Source organism: Pavona decussata, unplaced genomic scaffold (genome assembly GCF_977016875.1).
Source record: "Pavona decussata unplaced genomic scaffold, jaPavDecu1.1 SCAFFOLD_52, whole genome shotgun sequence".
Lineage (NCBI taxonomy): Eukaryota > Metazoa > Cnidaria > Anthozoa > Scleractinia > Agariciidae > Pavona > Pavona decussata.
Window position 1 is genome coordinate 2246689 of NW_028145474.1, and position 19998 is coordinate 2266686.

Here is a 19998-nt window from a genome sequence, read left to right on the forward strand (position 1 = left end):
TCTCTAGAATCGATACCCGTTTCTGTAAAATCTATGCCCGCGTACAGACTTACAGTCAAAAATGGTTCAAGTCTATGCCCTATTTTAGACAACGGCTAAACCATACACCACACACTTATATGGCTTAAAATACAAAACTGCTTTTGTATTTTCACGTTCAAGTGACGCCTGGCACGAGGTCTTTCACAAGAGAGATCCGGCAAAATTACCAGCAAGTTTAATTCCTGCGTTCTGTGGACCTCCGCATTCAAAAGTTTTTTTTTGTGTATAGCTTACATAAGGGCGTACCCCGCAGGGGTACTAAGAGGTGATTTTTATCCTCGGCCGGTCTTGGACCTAGCCTTTCGAAAACATATCGTTTCTCCTCGCTCATCGCCGCTTGGGGACGTTTCGCATTTTCCCCAGCGGCGATGAGCGAGGAGAAACGTCTGTTTTCGCAGGCTATGTAAGCACATGAAATGGTCAGAAAGCAACGCAGAGACATCATAAGGTATGTACACTTTAAAGAGTTTTTTATTAATTTCTTTTTGTTGTTTTTTGTTTTGTTTTTAGAGTTTCCTCGAATTCGAACTCATAGTAAAATACCCATTCTTCCTCATCTTTGTACCCCTGGGTAAAATGTGGCAGGCTGGGCACGAGGTACTTTTAATGTATAACAACATGAAGTCTCCAATTGTTAAAATATGGCGGTTATACGGAGCGTGCGTTTGGCAAACAAACAAACTAAAACGTCCTTCTATTATAAGTCATGCATCTTTCAGCAAATATGGCGTGAATGTTGCTCTTTTTCCTATACACCAGGTGAGGGTTAAAAGTTTTCAGCCGAAATTAACTGACGAAAGTGCGAGCTCAAAACACCGGACACCTTTAACATGATCTGTAGACTCACGTTGACACAGTGTCAGTTTTATCTTTAGTTTGCAGCGCACTTTACCGTTGACGTGCATTTTACCCCTTGTGTTACGTTCTGCACTTTACCTGTTTAGTTTTTCTTAATTCGTTTCAATATATAAATTCCATGGTAAAAATGTTGGATTGTAGAAAATGTATAAGGTTTATGTAAGCTGGACTGTTCAAAGTGCCATATGTTTTTAATATTGTTTTCACACTGTACTCCAGAGTATATGTATTTTTTTTTTTATCAGGAAAATAACAACCCTTTTATGAATCTCTTTTAATACCCTATATTTATGTTAAGTGCCATTTATATGTATAAGAACCTGTTGAGGCTAACTTGGAAAAAAATACAGGTTTTTATTCATGGGCTTTTACTGTACATGAAAGCAAAATCCTACAGTGTAAAACTTTTATCTCTTTTGAATTCTGGCAGGATTAGGAACCACTGCATATAAACAGCAGCATACGTTGTATCTCACAAGGTTGCTTTTGGACAGTCTGCTCAGGCACAGGTTTGATGATGCCCTGCAATGTCTGGTTGGATTGTGTGGAGTATGTCGAAGAACACCTGAATTGTTTTGGAGGGTAATGAAAAATATTCATTATGTGTAATACACTGTAAGTTATCATTAATGAAATAATTCTATTAAAATTCTATTGTTTTCAAAAAAGGGTCCATGTAACTCACTACATCTGTAATATGATGAATGCCTCGGAAATTTTGACACTGGTCTGTCATTTTGGTATCATTCTGTAACATGTCTGAAACTGTGTGTGATCATTTTTACGTACGTACACCTGTAACTACAAATGTAAACAATACATCATCAAGGCTGCTGCTTATTGAAAATATGAAGCAGCCCACTACACTGTATGCAAACAACTGAAAAGTTATGGATCCCAACCTGTGAAATGCTACAGGCTACAGTACAAAGTTCAGACCCAGAGCAATTTCTTGGGTGTCCCAGGCTACAGGGCTCCAGTGAGGCAGCAGCCTGGATGCTTATATCCATCAACTACAAATAATCTGACTTGTGGAACCATTCTTCTTCCTGCAGACGGGTTGTGAGGTCATGTGTAACCAACCAGGAAGCTATGCCCACATGAACCAGTTTATCAAGAATATGTTTGTGATTTGTGTACCTTATCAAAAGGAACTCTTGTTGGATTTTGCCATGTACCTAGTGAAGCACAATTCAGACACAACAGAAGCACAGGAGTTACTCACGACAAAACTCTCTGATAAAGCATTTCAATCAAGTGTACTTTTAAGAGCTTACTCGGGACTCTTTTGTTATCTGTCGTGGAAGAAATGCAAGCTACAGTTGGAGAGGAATGATTTAGATGTTGAGGATCCTGGAGGTTGGAGTCATGAAGCTGAAGGTGCAACCATGATTAACCTTAAGCAACAAATGGACTTTCAGGCAAAGCGAGCTTTAGTTTTGTTTGGTGATTTAGTGGAACATGATGGAGTGTGGGACATTTTTATTACAAAGCAAGCTGATATGTTGAAATATTATAACAAATCTGACGAGGCAAGGAAAATCTTGGAGCGATACAAGGAGAAAAATCCAGAGAATCCAAACACACACAGGTAACACAACAAATTTGTTGCAAATGAATTGGTTAACATATCTGGGAGAGATACTACCTCTAATCAGCTGTATAGGTACATGTATGTGTAAAGACAAATGGTACACTAATCTTTTTCAGCTGTTTTGGTCGAAAATAGGGAACAGATTTTAACCATGTTGGTATGAAAGTCTGAAAAGGGTATGGATTCTAGATACCAGAATCTAACATTTATCTGTCAATGATTTGATTTTCATTAGTATTAAATATCAAATTTTGATATATGATGTTCCTATGGCAAGACTTTGACAGCCCATTTATTCCCAAAATTTGGATTCTTTTATCTTTTTCAAGAAAAATTTTAATTCTACACTTTATTCTTGTAACTTTCACATTTTTACACCATGTTGTTTCTTTCTTATTGGCTTGGATGAACTTTGAACCAATTTGGAAGGTTTTCTGTGGTTTTGGAGATATCGAGAAATACAAGACGGCAGCTGTTTTTAAAATAGAACAACAAGATAATTCTGTGATGCTCACGATATGAGGTCATCAGTCCACTAAATGCAGATTCATAGGAAACAGTTTGGGATATACTATACACCCTCAAGGTGTCATTGCTGCAGCCTCAATGGCATGGAAAATGTAAATTGGCATTGCATGGAAAAGGGGTCCCCCCACCCCAGGTTCAGGAAAGAAAGAAAATCCAGGCTTTTGATAGGATTAAAGTGGCTCACCCAATTGTGGATTAATAATAATAATAATAATAATAATAATAATAATAATGATAATGATAATGATAATGATAATGATAATAATAATAATAATAATAATAATAATAATAATAATAATAATGGTCTTTATTTCTTATAAGATAAAACTGCATATCCTATATTTCACTTTCTTAAAAATATATACATGGTAAAGATATTAATAAACTAATCTAAAAAAGACTATAGTAAAACCTAACTATCCTGTACTTTAGTGGATTGATTTTTTTTCAGATATTTGTATTATTTTCTCAAGAATGAAGGCACTGATAAGCAGGAACTGTGTCATGTACTTGAGGAGTTGCTGTGTGTTGATCCAACCAGTGAACTGAGTGAGGAATACACCAAGCTGAGAATCCATCAGACTGGTGAGTTGAGGACAGTGCCTCATAACATTTTGTGTGGTTTATGGCTAGGCAGCAAAATCAGATCTTAGCAGGGGCTGTTGGAATCCAAAAACGGAAAGTTGGGGCTAACTACATATTATTTTTTCAGAAATAATTAAAGCAACAATAAATTATTCTAAACAAAACAATGTTTGTGTAACCAGCCTATAGTGCATTCTGTTTTTTTTTTTTAATCCAGATTTGCTGGATGTTTTGTATCTCATCACTGTGACTTCCTCAAAAGAAAATACATAGCCCTGGTATTTTTTGTGTGTGCTGGTATACACTTTTGTTTTGGAGTTAAAATGTAGGGTTACTGGGAAAAGTGCCCATAATGATAAAATACAGTGGAAACCGGTGGGAAAAATTCTGGGGCCACCTTTTAGAAGTAGTTTAAGTCCACATTGAAAAAATGGGGCAACTCCGAGCCAAAGAAGCAAGAAAGAACCAAAAAGGCCCAGTAGGTTGGTTATGCACTTAGCCTTAAATTAATAGTAGGAGGTCTGTTCCATAAACACTATGTTTAAATATAAAAAGTGGGTTTTTTGTGTGCACTTAAATTATGCATCCTCTTCATCTTCATTCTTGCTTTATGCACAATCATTTTACCTTCAGCTAACACTTCTATTTTATTTTATTCCCACTTTTATTGCAGATCAATCAAAAGGACACCTTGATGCCCTTGCAGTTCTTTTTCTCAAGCTTGATCATGCTGCTTGTTGGAATTGTGCTAAAACCTGGGAGACATTTGCTGATACTCTTCAACTGTATTTTACCACACGTAAAGAGGGCAATTTGGGGGAGCTCTGGGACGAGCGAGCTGACTGGTGGCCAGGATTTCACTTCCGTCAAGATCAGATACCAGATAAAGGACGTGTGTCTGTGTTTGAGTGGCAGCTGACTCAACATAAGGCTGAGGCTGCAAGATGGCTTCTTGGGAAAGGTACAGTGAGTGCTTAATTAATTTTTGCTTTCCTTGTCTGTTTTCTTATAATATTATAGTCCACAGTCGGCAATCATTCCAGACATTATGAAAACATAAATTTTGACTGTCTGGGAACATCTTTGTTATGTTAAGCTCTGTAAGAAGCCTCTAAACTTGTTTCCTGTTCCTACCAAAGCTTAAACATGTTCAAAAGTTATTTTATTAAACAAGTTTTGTTTTCTTCACAGAAGTTGGTCACTTATTTTTTCATCTTCAAATTTAACACAGTGAAGGCAAAACCTAGAGCTTACTTGAATCCTATATAAGCGTCAGTCTTTCATTTGTTGATCGCTGATTTTATTTTCTTAAACATGGCATAACTAAGCAAGTTTGAATGGGGCATTAGTTTAAGGTTCAAGAATAAAAGTGGCAAACTTTCAGTGCACATCTCTATCATAGTCATCTCTGATAGTCGCCAAAACTTTTATACAAAACTTGAAAATATCTGGTAGTGGTATGTTCAGGAAACAACAAAATCACCAATTTTCTGGGATTTCTGCGACATATGAAAACATGGTGACTTAACAACACATTGATTATTCCTCATGTTTGAATTTCATTTCTTATCAGGGGAAGCCGGGCTAAAGACAAATTGATCGCTTTTTTTAAATTTTGAAAATGGTAAAGAAAATGGATTTTCAGTGAAATAGAAGTTTGTTCGCAAAGTTCTGAAGCTCCGGCTAAGCTCAACTGTTCTATGCATTTCACGTTTGTCTCGGATGCATTCAGTATTTGTCCGAGAGGGATTATAAATGAGTCTGTAAGTCTGGCTGATGAGTCTGACACTAATGTATCATTCCATATTTATCTTGACACATATATTATGTGTTTTCCAAAATATATACAACCATCATGTCTCCACTCAGTGGAGGGGATGAGTCATGCAATCTTAAGTACTTTTGTCACGTAACCGTTATTTATTTTTTAGGAAACCCTTTCACCAAAGATGTAAGGCGTCAAGAGACACAGGACAGTGACATTGAATCATGTTCAGCTAAGAGTGCCACAGCATCACCAAGAAAAAGAAAAGCTGCTTGGATGGTCAGCAGTGATTCACCATCTTCTCGGAAGAGAAAAGTCAGCCACGCCTCTAGAGAGCATGGAGCAGGTTCCTCTTCCACCAAAAGAAAAATTGCTTAAATTGCAACTGAAATGAATTTGAAGCTGTCATGAAAACAATTTCCCACTAAAGAGAGAAAATTCTGGGATTGTCCATTTTTTTTGATCGCCCAACCAAAAAATTGAAATTAAAAAAAATGTTACCTCTTGTTGATTGTTATGTTTCCATGGTTGCAACATGTGACGCTTTTTAGCCCCACTATCAAAATACAAATTCTCCTACTTATTCTCACTATTTTCCATATACAGTGGAACACCAATCTTACAAACGTCGATCTAATGAAATTCCCGCTTTAACGATCAACGTTCTGTGTCCCGGGAAAAGTTATTTATAAATCGACAGTTCGTTTACAACGATATCCTCATTTAACGATATGATTTTGCTGTCTCCTTGCCATATCATAAAAAGGAGGTTCCACTGTACCGTATTCCTTATGACAAATGTTGGGAGAATTTGTCTAAACATCAAGACATCACGGGAGAAAGGGCGAAGTATAAAAAGATATCAACTCCAAATAAGTGGGGGGGGGGGGCTTCCCCGTGTCTATTAAGTGTTCTCTAATGCGCTTAAGAGTTCATTTATGGTGTGTTACAATGTTCCTGGGTTTCCTGTCTCCCCCATATATTTAAACAGCACACACCCAGTCAGACAAGCTGTCAACATCCTTTTTATACATTAATTTTTCATTTTAATCTAAAGTTGTCATATTCTGCTTTCTAATTACATTTCTTGTAGAAAATTGTGTATTGAAATTTAATCTGGATCAATTCAAAGCAAAATGTCTCCAAACCCTTTACACAGTCCTTAGTGTGATCATCACCTAATTTCACCTTAATGGTGTTTATATACATTCCCTGTGAGGGAGGAGAAGGTAGCAAGTCCTAGATATGCGATCTTCACACCCCTTCACGTAAAGAACAAAAGATGTACAAAACTTTGGATTGCAAACTAGGTTTCTAATCACAGTTCATTGGAGGTATTATAAAAGCCTCCAAGCTTTTCCAATCCTCAAGTTTGCTACTTTCTCCCAGGCTGACAGGTATAAAAATCATGTTGAGACGAAGAATTTCCAAGTACAAATAAATGTACCCTATCCGAGCAGCAAAATGTAAAATTTTGTACAATACTTCCTTAGCTTTACAGCAAGCTGAAAACACTTAATAATAGAACACATTAATAGAAAGTCTAGATCTATAAAAATCTATTACTCTAACCAAAATTACTAAAAATGATTATAAAAAAATTTTAATATGATTACACTACACGTATCTAGAACTCTCAGGTGCTGTTAAGTCTTAGCCGCAGAAAGGATCAGTGGTAATCAACGATTTGCTATAGTATTAATTTGACTATACATATGTCAACACTGACATAAAGTTCATATTGCTTCAAACTAAAAAATAACTCGAATTTGATACAGAGTGAAAAACCCCAAAACACCTTTCCTTAAACCCTGTTTAAAAAAGCATGATGATAAATTTAACCTATTTATACATAATTTTTATCTCATTTAGTAATTAATTTACATTTTAATACAGCGGATAATGAGTGTTGCAAGTTACAGGCCATTTCTGAGTTGCTTTGAACCTAGCCTCTTTCAAAAGCGGACTTCGCGTATAGTTTTTATTATAAATATGAATATAAAAATTAGTTTCATAATTAAGCAAAGAAAAGTAATTATCATGTGAAGAGCTTTCCACTTATACTCGCATTTATAGCGAAGTTCAAAACAACTCGGAAATGGCCTATTTGTGTTTGCTTTGGTTTTGCTTAACTACACTCTGTGATTGGTTAACAAAATTCGCATTAATTTCTCAACCAATAAGAAGCAAAACCAAAACCAATCGTGCCTCGCTTGCACGCGTTTTCCCGAACTTGGCACCGGTTACATGCATAATTATGCTTTGAGTTCTGATTGGTTCATTGCACTGTTTGTGTCCGTCATGATTGGCCAGGGTAACTACTCCGGTTTTGGTTTTACAACACTCAATTGCAAACCGTTCTATAAAAACTGTAGATAATTTTTATCTCTTTTGTTGTAAATTTTTTTTCAGTCCCAATATCAACATCCATAATCTCCTCACTGCTCCATTTATTGCTAACTGTACAAGTTGGGAGAATTCCTTTGAGTTTTCTTCTTTTATTGTGAAGAGTTTTACGTCTGACTTGTTTAGCTTTTCAGTTTATTACGTTCCTGATTCAAAGGAATTTTGTCAATTTTCCAGCTTGTCCGTGTACTTGGTAAAACAGCTGCACCAAAAAAAAAAAAAAAAATCATTAAGATTCAACCTTTTAGAATTGTTTAACTTTGCAAAAAGTTGCTTTTTCCAGTGCTGATTGCAATTTAATAGTAACAAATTGAGTATCGCTAAGCTCTTTTTTAATAAAATCTTAATTTAGCGCTGTTTTTAAAAGTTTATATTGTTGCCGTTTTAACCTATAAAGTGGAGAAAACAATCATAATTTGTTCACCAATAAAAAGGCATTCCTGGATACCATTATTGTCCTATCAGCTACTACAGATTGGTAGTTGTGATTGGTCAAAGTTTATTTGTCGGAAAGTGCTGGAAACCGGTTTCAGCCACCTTAAATGATACATCCGATCCTCAGTGCAAGAAATGATGCAATTCTACCAACCTTTACTTTCCAAAATCAAATGTGACGTCGTCTCCAATTAGCATAAAAGGCGCCCACTGTCTCTTGTCTGGGAAGCCGTTACCTCTCATCCACTTCATGGCTTGGTGAAGAGATTCACTAGCACTTTCCCCACCAACAAGGTGTTTGTAGAAACGATTCATGAACTGCTCTGTTGCTTTATCCTCGATGGCCCACAGGGCAGCCAACACTGAGCGTGCACCAGACCCCAAGAATGCTCGAGCGATTCCAACAACTCCCTCAGATCTAATCTGTCCACGAGCACTGTGACAGCAACTTAGGACCACCAGTTTGGCTGTTAGTTGAACTTGTGAAATTTCAGCCATCGTTAATAAGTAATCCTTTTCTGTTGGAGAGCCATTTGTAGGGAATGAAGGGGCAAGAGCAATTTCTCCTCTTTCGGCATCACCATGTGCAGCAAAATGTATCAGACTCACTGAGTGTATACTGTCAAGCACCTTCTGTTTAGTTGCGTTCTCTCCTATCAAAGGCTGAGTTCCCAGTAGTCGTCCAATCATCTGTGCTTCCTTTCTTGCACATTCTAATGGAGATATCCGCCGATGACGTCCCTCGTGAATCACATCACCAACCTGTGGATCACCCACTATCAGTGCACCACTCTGACTGTGATAATCTGCTGGACTATCTTGAATGAGCATTAGAGTCGTCAAAGAAGGAGCGATGCGGATCCTGAAAGTCTCCGATAAGGGCTTCTCATTTTCATCTTCTAACGCTGCAAATGGAACGTTGTACAGAACGCGATCGGGAACAACGATGATTTCAGGTTCGTCAAGTAAGTCAGCCACAGGAGTGATGATCATTTTGTAACACTGAGAAAGAGTTCGCGGTGCCCTATCCTGGTCTTCATCTTCTTCTATCGGGCGAGAAGATGCTTGGCCATCCTCCTGAGACAATTCTTGTGTCACAAGGTTAATGTCAGAGGGAAACAATGTTCGATCTTCACATTGTTCTTCAGGTAAAATACGAAATCTCCTCAGGGTTTTGTCACCAAAAACCTCATCAACCATTCGCTCGGCTTCTTTGTTGCTGTAGTAGTCATTAACGTCTATTTGTCGGAAAAGTATAGCTTCGTTTGACTTCAGAATCCACAAAAATAAATTTGAACCGTTATAGGCTATGTACAAACAAACACAGTTACTTTCTCTCTTCAAAACCTTCTCAATACCAACCCATGAATGGCAGTCCATCAATATCTGTTGCTCAACAGAGTACTGAGCCGACATTATTTCTGCTAGGGCTCTAGCTCGTACCTGCTCCACAATGTTAAGCGCATCGGTATGCTTCCCAGTCGTACAAAACAATTCACTTAGCAACTGGTAAGGAGTAACGTGTTTGTCGAAAAAGCAGATCTTAAATTGGTCTTTATCTCGTAGAAAAACTCGCATTTCCTCGCACTTTTGAATGCTTTTAGAAAGGTTTGCCTCAACTTCAGGCATATTAGTTTCTCCGCCCAACAGCCAATAGTCTATTGCAAGCAAAACGTGGCTTACATACTGATTTGCAATGCTTCCAATCTTGTAACTCAGCTTAACTGCCTTTTCGTGGTATTCTTTAGCCTTTAAATATTGACCATGGCCCAGAAACACCTCTCCCAGGTTCATGTAGGCTACTGCTTCTCCATTTTTGTTGCCAATTTCTTTGCTGAATTTAAGGCCTTTCTGTAGATATTCCTCAGCTTTGTCGTATTCACCGAGAGAGCAAAACATCTGTCCCAGGTTTATGTGAGCTGCTGCTTCTTTATCTTTGCCGCCAATTTCTTTGCTGAGTTTAAGGGCTTGCTGTAGATATTCCTCAGCTTTGACGTATTCACCGAGAGAGCAAAATATCTCTCCCAGGTTTACGTAAGCTGCTGCTTCTGTATCTTTGTCGCCAATTTCTTTGCTGATTTTAAGGGCTTGCTGTAGATATTCCTCAGCTTTGACGTATTCACCGAGAGAGCGAAACATCGTTCCCAGGCTTTGGTAAGCTACTGCTTCTTTATGTTTGTCACCAATTTCTTTGCTGATTTTAAGGGCTTGTGGTAGATATTCCTCAGCTTTGACGTATTCACCGAGAGAGTCAAACATCGTTCCCAGGCTTTGGTAAGCTACTGCTTCTTTATGTTTGTCACCAATTTCTTTGCTGATTTTAAGGGCTTGCTGTAGATATTCCTCAGCTTTGACGTATTCACCAAGAGAGTAAAACATCGTTCCCAGGCTTTGGTAAGCTACTGCTTCTTTATGTTTGTCACCAATTTCTTTGCTGATTTTAAGGGCTTGCTGTAGATATTCCTCAGCTTTGACGTATTCACCGAGAGAGTCAAACATCTTTCCCAGGTTTCCGTAAGCTGCTGCTTCTTTATCTTTGTTGCCAATTTCTTTGCTGATTTTAAGGGCTTGCTGTAGATATTCCTCAGCTTTGACGTATTCACCGAGAGAGCGAAACATCGTTCCAAGGCTTTGGTAAGCTACTGCTTCTTTATGTTTGTCACCAGTTTCTTTGCTGATTTTATGGGCTTGCTGTAGATATTCCTCAGCTTTGTCGTATTCACCGAGAGAGCGAAACATCGTTCCCAGGCTTTGGTAAGCTACTGCTTCTTTATGTTTGTCACCAATTTCTTTGCTGATTTTAAGGGCTTGCTGTAGATATTCCTCAGCTTTGACGTATTCACCGAGAGAGCGAAACATCGTTCCCAGGCTTTGGTAAGCTACTGCTTCTTTATGTTTGTCACCAATTTCTTTGCTGATTTTAAGGGCTTGCTGTAGATATTCCTCAGCTTTGACGTATTCACCGAGAAAGTCAAACATCGTTCCCAGGCTTTGGTAAGCTACTGCTTCTTTATGTTTGTCACCAATTTCTTTGCTGATTTTAAGGGCTTGCTGTTGATATTCCTCAGCTTTGACGTATTCACCGAGAGACTGAAACACCTTTCCCAGGTTTACGTAAGCTTCTGCTTCTTTATCTTTGTCGCCAATTTCTTCGCTGATTTCAAGGGCTTTCTGTAGATATTCCTCAGCTTTGACGTATTCACCGAGAGAGTGAAACACCTTTCCCAGCTTTACGTAAGCTTCTGCTTCTTTATCTTTGTCGCCAATTTCTTCGTTGATTTCAAGGGCTTTCTGTAGATATTCCTCAGCTTTGACGTATTCACCGAGAGAGTGAATCACCTTTCCCAGGTTTACGTAAGCTTCTGCTTCTTTATCTTTGTCGCCAGTTTCTTTGCTGATTTCAAGGGCTTTCTGTAGATATTCCTCAGCTTTGACATGTTCACCGGAAGATTCAAACACTATTCCCAGGATTCCGTAAGTTGCTGCTTCTTTATCTTTGTCGCCAATTCCTTTGCTGATTTCAAGGGCTTTTAGTAGATATTCCTTAGCTTTGACATATTCACCGGAAGATTCAAACACTATTCCCAGGATTCCGTAAGTTGCTGCTTCTTTATCTTTGTTGCCAATTTCTTTGCTGATTTTAGGGGCTTTTTGTAGATATTCCTCAGCTTTGACGTATTCACCGAGAGAGTGAAACACCTTTCCCAGGTTTACGTAAGCTTCTGCTTCTTTATCTTTGTCGCCAGTTTCTTTGCTGATTTCAAGGGCTTTCTGTAGATATTCCTCAGCTTTGACATGTTCACCGGAAGATTCAAACACTATTCCCAGGATTCCGTAAGTTGCTGCTTCTTTATCTTTGTCGCCAATTCCTTTGCTGATTTTAAGGGCTTTTTGTAGATATTCCTCAGCTTTGACGTATTCACCGAGAGAGCGAAACATCTCTCCCAGGTTTACGTAAGCTTCTGCTTCTTTATATTTGTCGCCAATTTCTTTGCTGATTTTAAGGGCTTGCTGTAGATATTCCTCAGCTTTGACGTATTCACCGAGAGAGTCAAACATCGTTCCCAGGCTTTGGTAAGCTACTGCTTCTTTATGTTTGTCACCAATTTCTTTGCTGATTTTAAGGGCTTTATGTAGATATTCCTTTGCTGATTTCAAGGGCTTTTAGTAGATATTCCTTAGCTTTGACATATTCACCGGAAGATTTAAACACTATTCCCAGGATTCCGTAAGTTGCTGCTTCTTTAGCTTTGTCGCCAATTTCTTTGCTGATTTTAGGGGCTTTTTGTAGATATTCCTCAGCTTTGACGTATTCACCGAGAGAGTGAAACACCTTTCCCAGGTTTACGTAAGCTTCTGCTTCTTTATCTTTGTCGCCAGTTTCTTTGCTGATTTCAAGGGCTTTCTGTAGATATTCCTCAGCTTTGACATGTTCACCGGAAGATTCAAACACTATTCCCAGGATTCCGTAAGTTGCTGCTTCTTTATCTTTGTCGCCAATTCCTTTGCTGATTTTAAGGGCTTTTTGTAGATATTCCTCAGCTTTGACGTATTCACCGAGAGAGCGAAACATCTCTCCCAGGTTTACGTAAGCTTCTGCTTCTTTATATTTGTCGCCAATTTCTTTGCTGATTTTAAGGGCTTGCTGTAGATATTCCTCAGCTTTGACGTATTCACCGAGAGAGTCAAACATCGTTCCCAGGCTTTGGTAAGCTACTGCTTCTTTATGTTTGTCACCAATTTCTTTGCTGATTTTAAGGGCTTTATGTAGATATTCCTCAGCTTTGACGTATTCACCGAGAGAGCGAAACATCGTTCCCAGGCTTTCGTAAGCAGCTGCTTCTTTATCTTTGTCGCCAATTTCTTTGCTGATTTTAAGGCCTTTTTGTAGATATTCCTCAGCTTTGACATATTCACCGACAGATCGAAACATCGTTCCCAGGCTTTGGTAAGCTACTGCTTCTTTATCTTTGTCGCCAAATTCTTTGCTGATTTTAAGGCCTTTCTGTAGATATTCCTCAGCTTTGACATATTCACCGAGACATTTAAACACCGCTCCCAGGTTTACGTAAGCTGCTGCTTCTGTATCTTTGTCGCCAATTTCTTTGCTGATTTTAAGGCCTTTCTGTAGATATTCCTCAGCTTTGACGTATTCACCGAGAGATCGAAACACCGGTCCCAGGTTTACGTAAGCTGCTTCTGTATCTTTGTTGCCAATTTCTTTGCTGATTTTAAGGGCTTTCTGTAGATATTCCTCAGCTTTGACGTATTCACCGAGAGAGTCAAACATCGTTCCCAGGCTTCCGTAAGTTGCTGCTTCTTTATCTTTGTCGCCAATTTCTTTGCTGATTTTAAGGCCTTTCTGTAGATATTCCTCAGCTTTGACGTATTCACCGAGAGAGTGAAACATCTGTCCCAGGTTTCCGTGAGCTGCTGCTTCTGTATCTTGGTGGCCAATTTTTTTGCTGATTTTAAGGCCTTTCTGTAGATATTCCTCAGCTTGGACGTATTCACCGAGAGATAGAAACACCGGTCCCAGGTTTACGTAAGTTGCTGCTTCTGTATCTTTGTGGCCAATTTCTTTGCTGATTTTAAGGGCTTTCTGTAGATATTCCTCAGCCTTGACGTATTCCCCGAGAGAGTCAAACATCGTTCCCAGGCTTCCGTAAGTTGCTGCTTCTTTATCTTTGTCGCCAATTTCTTTGCTGATTTTAAGGCCTTTCTGTAGATATTCCTCAGCTTTGACGTATTCACCGAGAGACTTTAACACAGTTCCTAAGTTCACGTAACATGCTTCTTCTAAACCCCTTTCTCCAGTTGCCATTGCGACATTTAGTGCCTTCACGTAGAGCTGTTTTGCCTTGTCATATCTTCCTTGACTCTGATACAAGTTCGCCATTTTAAAGCTTATTTCTCCTTCTGTGTTTGATGCACCCCAATCATGAAGTAAAACCAGAAGCTTCTCACCGCATTCTATTGCACTTGTGTGATCATTGACAATGATGTAACCATTAAACATTTCATAATGAACGACAATGTAAACTGCTTTGAGCAATTCTTTTTTCTTTTTCAGGGCTTTGTTGCTGAGGAGAATCAGGGACTCCCTGAATAACCGAATGGCTTTTAAAATACGACCGGTTTTGAGAAGGAAGACTGCAACAACTATACTAATCTTGATGGCTTGTAGAAGATTTCCTATTTCATCCACGACAGTAGTTTCTACAACCTATGAAATAATTTAAGTCAAATGAAATGGTGTATTCAAGTCTTTAAGGGAAAATTCCGAAACTTAAGTTATGCCAAGCATCTGCAGAACAAACACTTGTGTACAGCGGCGAAGCGAAGCAAACAAATATCTTGCAAACTAAGAAATAATCCATACAAAGCGTTTAGTAAAGAGAGGAAAGTTAGGCGTAAAAATTGATCCATCGTCAAATATTTCGCGTGACCGTTGTTTAAATTGTTTCGTGCTTTACCTTGACTTTCAGAGCTGGAAATCTACGCAGAAAAAGAAAAACAAAACGTGACGCAAACCAAAAATGTTTGGAAGGAACATCGAATCGCAGTCGTAAAATTTCAGTTTTTAATTAATTGTAAACTAGTAATGATTAAATAGAAAGTGTTACAGATTTCATTTTAGTGAACTGAATAATTCTCGAAAGCTTTTTCCATGGTTGCAAACGATTGAAATAAATTTTACGTGAGATTAATCGGGCATAATGAAAGGCAAACTTATAGATGACATTAAACTATTGACGACAGAAAAGATTTTACCTTGTTTCTTAAAAACTATCCGTTCTCGGTGTAATCATAACATAATCAAATAAGTGAGCACAGCATTCAATGCGGATTTTCCCTACTACTAATGCAAGCCAGACGAATTTAATGAGCTAGTTTCAGGTCTATCCAGCAACGAAATTTAAAAAAATAATTTGAAATGTCGTTTTTTGCTTTCCAATGTTGTTTTCGTTGCGTTTTCAAAGGTTATTTCTATACACTAACACACTTTGATCTGTTTGGATTCTGTAGCAGACTTCTTAATTAAGTTGAGGAAAGTTTTAGGGAACAGTGTTCCACGGCCAGTTGCTGTTTGCTTTCCTAAAATTTTCGCTGATCTTATCCGCACTCAAAACGACCTTTTCTGTTCCTTGGAATAACGAAAGGAACGTAAATGTTCGAATGCGACGAATGTCTGAGGGGACATTTCACCAAAGATATATAGTTCCATTTTTCAAGGCAACCCAAAGTAAAATACTTGAAATGTTGTCTCCTGTGTTCCAAGATCATTTTGGGCCCGTTTAAAAACACATCTGTGTAAGCTTATATAGAGTACAAAGCTGCAAAAAGATTTACGAAACGTAATTTTTACTCCCCAAATTTACTAGCTGTTGTTGGTTTTACGAAAATTCATTGTGTACATATCATCTGTTTCGTATTTTTAATGGCATATTCGCCCTTCTGAAAACGACAGGAATTAATCTTGCAGTGTTATGAAATTTTGAGGGAACATTTTGCCGAAGAAAACTGTGATTTTCTTTACGACGAAATCCGAATTTTTGAGGCGGCGGATTTAAAAGACCATCCGAACAGATATCCACCGAAATAAATTACTGGATGACCCTGATTTTTTCATCACGCTTAAAGCCGAATTTATGAGGCCACAAAGGTTTCCGTTACAAATATTCACCGAAAAGAACCGTTTTGGATAACCCTGTAGTTTTCTTTTATGTTTTATCACTAAGTAGTAATCTGAACAGCTAAAATACCCCTCTGCTCATTTCTCGGAATAAAAGTCTATTTTTCTTCCGATGATCATCAGTTTTTAATTCAGTACTGGAACCCAGATTACTATTTCATTCGGTTTTTGATATAATTTCAGTTTTCAAGAAATCACGTGCCGCGTTTTCCATAAAATGAAAGTTGTGATGGTTTCGCATCTGAAAATGACTAAGGGACAATGTTCTATAATAATAATAATAATAATAATAATAATAATAATAATAATAATGATAATAATAATAATTAATAAATATAATCTCTTCATTAACACATACCGAGCAAATTGTTATTTACAAGTTAAAAGTAGAAAAAAGAACAATAAAAACCCATTTACAATTCATTTCGATTAAAAAGGAGACTATTTTAAAGCACAAATTTTTTAAAGAAAAAGCAAATGTCATAAAAATAATAATAATAATAATAATAATAATAATAACAATAATAATAATAATAATAACAATAATAATAATAATAATAATAATAATAATGATGATGATGATGATGATGACGATGACGATGATGATGTTGTTCTAACAGTAGGATAACTCAATAACACTATTTCCACTTCGGAACTTTGCATTGTATTGAAATATCTCCGTTTCTATACGTTCCCGTGACTGGAATGAATTGTTTTAAATGTATACCTTTAGAAGCGTCTAGCGTCCAAGCGATGAAGCGCGTCCGGGTTAAACTGTAGATACCTAAACCCCTATATCAAATTAAGGTGGGGGTAAACGTGAATTTGAATGGGATTGTTAGAGGTTTGAAGAAGAGATAAAAGAAAGAAAATGATTTTTAAAACACCAACAGACAGTTGATATCCACGCAAGAGCACCCCAGGTTGCTAGTGGACTAACTGGGTATCCGTCTATTACTTATTAACTACAAATTCTAATTTTAAAACCTCACTAAATCTTCAATATTTCTTATTTCTCTTAATTTTACCAATCCTTCAAGAAAAATTATCTCCTCCCAAATATACCCAAAATTCACCTAAAAATTCACAAAACACCCAATAACATTGGTTTCCGTTTTAAGCAGAGAGATTTTGGATTGCTTGAAACGTGAACGAGATATTTCCATGAAACCGATTTGAATCGGCATGAAAACGGCTTTCAGGTTTACCCCCGCCTTAAAGCTTATAGAGCGGGCTATCCACCGTTACAAATATTCACCGAAGTTTTCTAAGTCTAGCCAGGATCTCTTGTGGTTTCAGAGTCCATCTTAACGATCACTTTAGAGGACTACTACAAACTTATAGTCCACCATGATTTTTCAGTTATTTTATATATTACGCAGTCTAATTAAATCTGTGATGAATTTCCTTTTTTTTTCTTAGCCAAGGGGATACGTTACAATTGGGGCGCTGCCCTGTTCGTCTCTCCGGTCACGCCACAGCATTGTTATTCTTCTTCTTTTTCTAATGTCATATGTCAATTTATGTATTTATTTCCTTGTGACGAATTACAATAAACTAATTTAAATTATTAAACTATACCAAGAATTTTGAAATAAATTGAATTGTTGAATTTTTAATGCTGTTTACTCGAATCATTTATTTCACTTGAAGGGGACACTTTAAAGAGCTAAAACTCAAAGGGAATTTGTTCGTTTGCCTTCAAATTTGGAAAGTAGCTAGTTTAACATATATACAACAAAAACGTGTCTGCAATTTTTTTCTTTCGAAATGATATTTTTCTCCGAGAGCGATTTTTGTATTATTACTCCACATTTTTAAATCCTATTTGGAAAATGTTCTGTGACTTGTCACTGCAGTTGAATACAGCAAAACGCAAACACGATTTTTTAGCCCTTTGGGTCCAGAAACTGAGGAGGAAATGAAATTAGCGAAAAACAATAATTCGCTTTGACTTGTAGCTTTCAAAAGGTGATTCGGACGCTCGCATTTAGAGGTCGTGAAAAATTCGATAATTCATTTTATTTCAAAATTCTTGGTATAGTTTCATAGCTAGCTCTATAAGCTTTGATTTGATATGGGGCTTAGGTGACTACAGTTTAAATTGGACGCGCTACATCGCTTGGACGCGAGACACCTCTAAAGGTATACGGTAACCTTAATATGTATGAAAAACATCTTTTGAAAATCAACTTTTACAGAAAAAAACAACAACAACAACAAAGGAATGTTTCAACTGAACGTACTTGGAAATGCTCACAAAACAATTGAGCATAATTGACAGATAACATTTAGTTGGAGTTTTGGTCGCAATATTGGAGGGCAAACTCAAAATACCACACAATCTCTCCATTTGGTGATTTTGTGCTCACATTAGGGTTATACAATAATTTTAATGTGCTCTTTTTGTTTCTAGTATCATCACTTTTTCAATATATCGTTTTTTGGGGCATGGGTCATGTGACTGCTTAGTGCAAAGGGCCGATTTTGCTCTTATCTAAATATGTTAAGGTAGACACCATGAGATAAATAGTTGTTCTTTAGTCCCTAAACCTTAAGCATTGTCGAGTAAAGGTTAAATGCTCCTAGACTTTCACTGCGTTGACAATACAAGACTCAAGCGCCTGCTCTTTATTTTTTCATCATCCCTAAAACCGAATTAATGAGGCAACTAAGCTTTTCCGAATCGTTTTGGATAACCCTGTAGTTTGCTTTTATGGTTTACCACTGAGTGGTAAGTTGAACAGCTAAAGCTCATCTTTTTTTAGTTCAAAGGACAAAAAAATCCATGTTTCCTCCCTGATGATACGACTTTGATTAGTTACTAATTCAGGAAACAAGAGGTTAATGTTTTTTTCGATTTCGGGTATAACTTCAGTTTTCAAGAGATCACTCGATCGCGTTCTTTTTTTAACGAAAGTAGTGATGATTTTGCATCTAAAAATGTTCACTAGACAGTGTTCTCAATGTAATAATAGGATCTTCTCTTCAAAAATTTGCATTGATGTTGAAATATTTGTCTTTTTTATACCTCTCAGTTTGTACGCGCGGTGTGATTGGTCAATTTTTCGGGCCGTATTTCACTGCACGGCCCGCTAAATTTGAAAGTTTCCTTTCTCGCGCGCCCGATTAACCTCAGAGATATAATAAATATCTTACTAACTTCCTTTCCTCGGTCCGTACTACAAGTTAAGGATCCTCGTTTTTTCTCGTTGACTTATGGCCCGCGTGTTTCGCGCTTGAGTCGTAAATCAACGGGAAGAAAGTCGGTCCGTAACTTACAGTACGGACCTCAAACTCGGTTAATAAGTGGTATTTCTATCTGGTCATGTGACTGGAATGGAGTCTTCAAAAACACTATATGAAAAACATCTTTTCAAACCCAGCTTTTGAAAACATAAATTGAATGAATGTTTGAAATGTCTTTGGTATTACTCACAAATCAATTGAACATAATTGACAGACACATAGTAAGCAAAATAACATTAAGCATGACTTTTGGTCACAGTGTTAGAGGGCAAAGTCAAACTGCGATTAAAATCTCTCCCTCTGATGATTTTGCGTTCGAATTGGGGCTATATATACAAAATTTTTGACCCGCTCTCTCTGTTTCTAGTATCATCACTTTTTCAGTGTATCGTTTTGGGGGTCATGGGCCATGTGACTTCTTAGTGCAAGGGGCCTATTTGGTATTTCTCACAGACGTAAGGTGTTATAGACCTTATCTAAAGATGTAAAGATAAAGCACCATGAAATAAACTGAGCTGTACTTAAGTCCTGAAACCTTTTGCATCATAGAGCACAGTGCTTAAATACTGCGGGATTTTCATTGCGTTACAATACAAGACAACGGAACCAGTTTGTCTTCAGGTATCGCAAAATACTTTTTTTTACGTTCTACAGGTTTGTTTCTTTAGCATCAAGGGAGGCTTGCTAATATAGAACAGGAACTGTTTAGTCAGGCGACTGTGATCGTCCATATTTGAAAATCTGTAACATTTGATCAGAACTGCCAATTTCTTTTTACAACGTTTAAGCGTCCTGATTGTTTAAATTTTCTCAATTATTAATACAAGAATTTATAGAGAG

At 37.4% G+C, this 19998-nt stretch overlaps 3 protein-coding genes across 5 annotated transcripts in view; 1 reads left to right on the forward strand and 2 right to left on the reverse strand.

Moving 5' to 3' along the window:
- The window catches only part of LOC146480890 (uncharacterized), a 126573-nt gene that overhangs the window by 66069 nt on the left and 40506 nt on the right, over positions 1-19998 (reverse strand). The gene's annotated exons all lie outside the window — the stretch shown is intronic.
- On the forward strand, positions 24-5877 carry LOC146480894 (TATA box-binding protein-associated factor RNA polymerase I subunit A-like). 3 transcript variants are annotated; one of them, XM_085109266.1, is made up of 6 exons: positions 24-490; positions 1331-1482; positions 1956-2491; positions 3474-3607; positions 4281-4568; positions 5539-5877. In XM_085109266.1, exons 3-6 carry the CDS (start codon positions 1971-1973, stop codon positions 5748-5750), a joined length of 1155 nt encoding a protein of 384 aa, XP_084965392.1. In that variant the 5' UTR covers positions 24-490; positions 1331-1482; positions 1956-1970; the 3' UTR covers positions 5751-5877. The 3 variants fall into 3 exon arrangements, with proteins under 3 accessions (XP_084965392.1, XP_084965391.1, XP_084965394.1); XM_085109265.1 differs by lacking the exon at positions 24-490 and adding an exon at positions 666-801; XM_085109268.1 differs by lacking the exons at positions 24-490; positions 1331-1482 and adding an exon at positions 682-801.
- On the reverse strand, positions 6029-14709 carry LOC146480895 (uncharacterized). The gene is made up of 3 exons (XM_085109228.1): positions 12402-14709; positions 8368-12367; positions 6029-7980 (listed from the first exon to the last, which is right to left on the reverse strand). The coding sequence occupies exons 1-2, from the start codon at positions 14230-14232 to the stop codon at positions 8370-8372; spliced, it is 5829 nt and encodes a 1942-aa protein (XP_084965354.1). The 5' UTR covers positions 14233-14709; the 3' UTR covers positions 6029-7980; positions 8368-8369.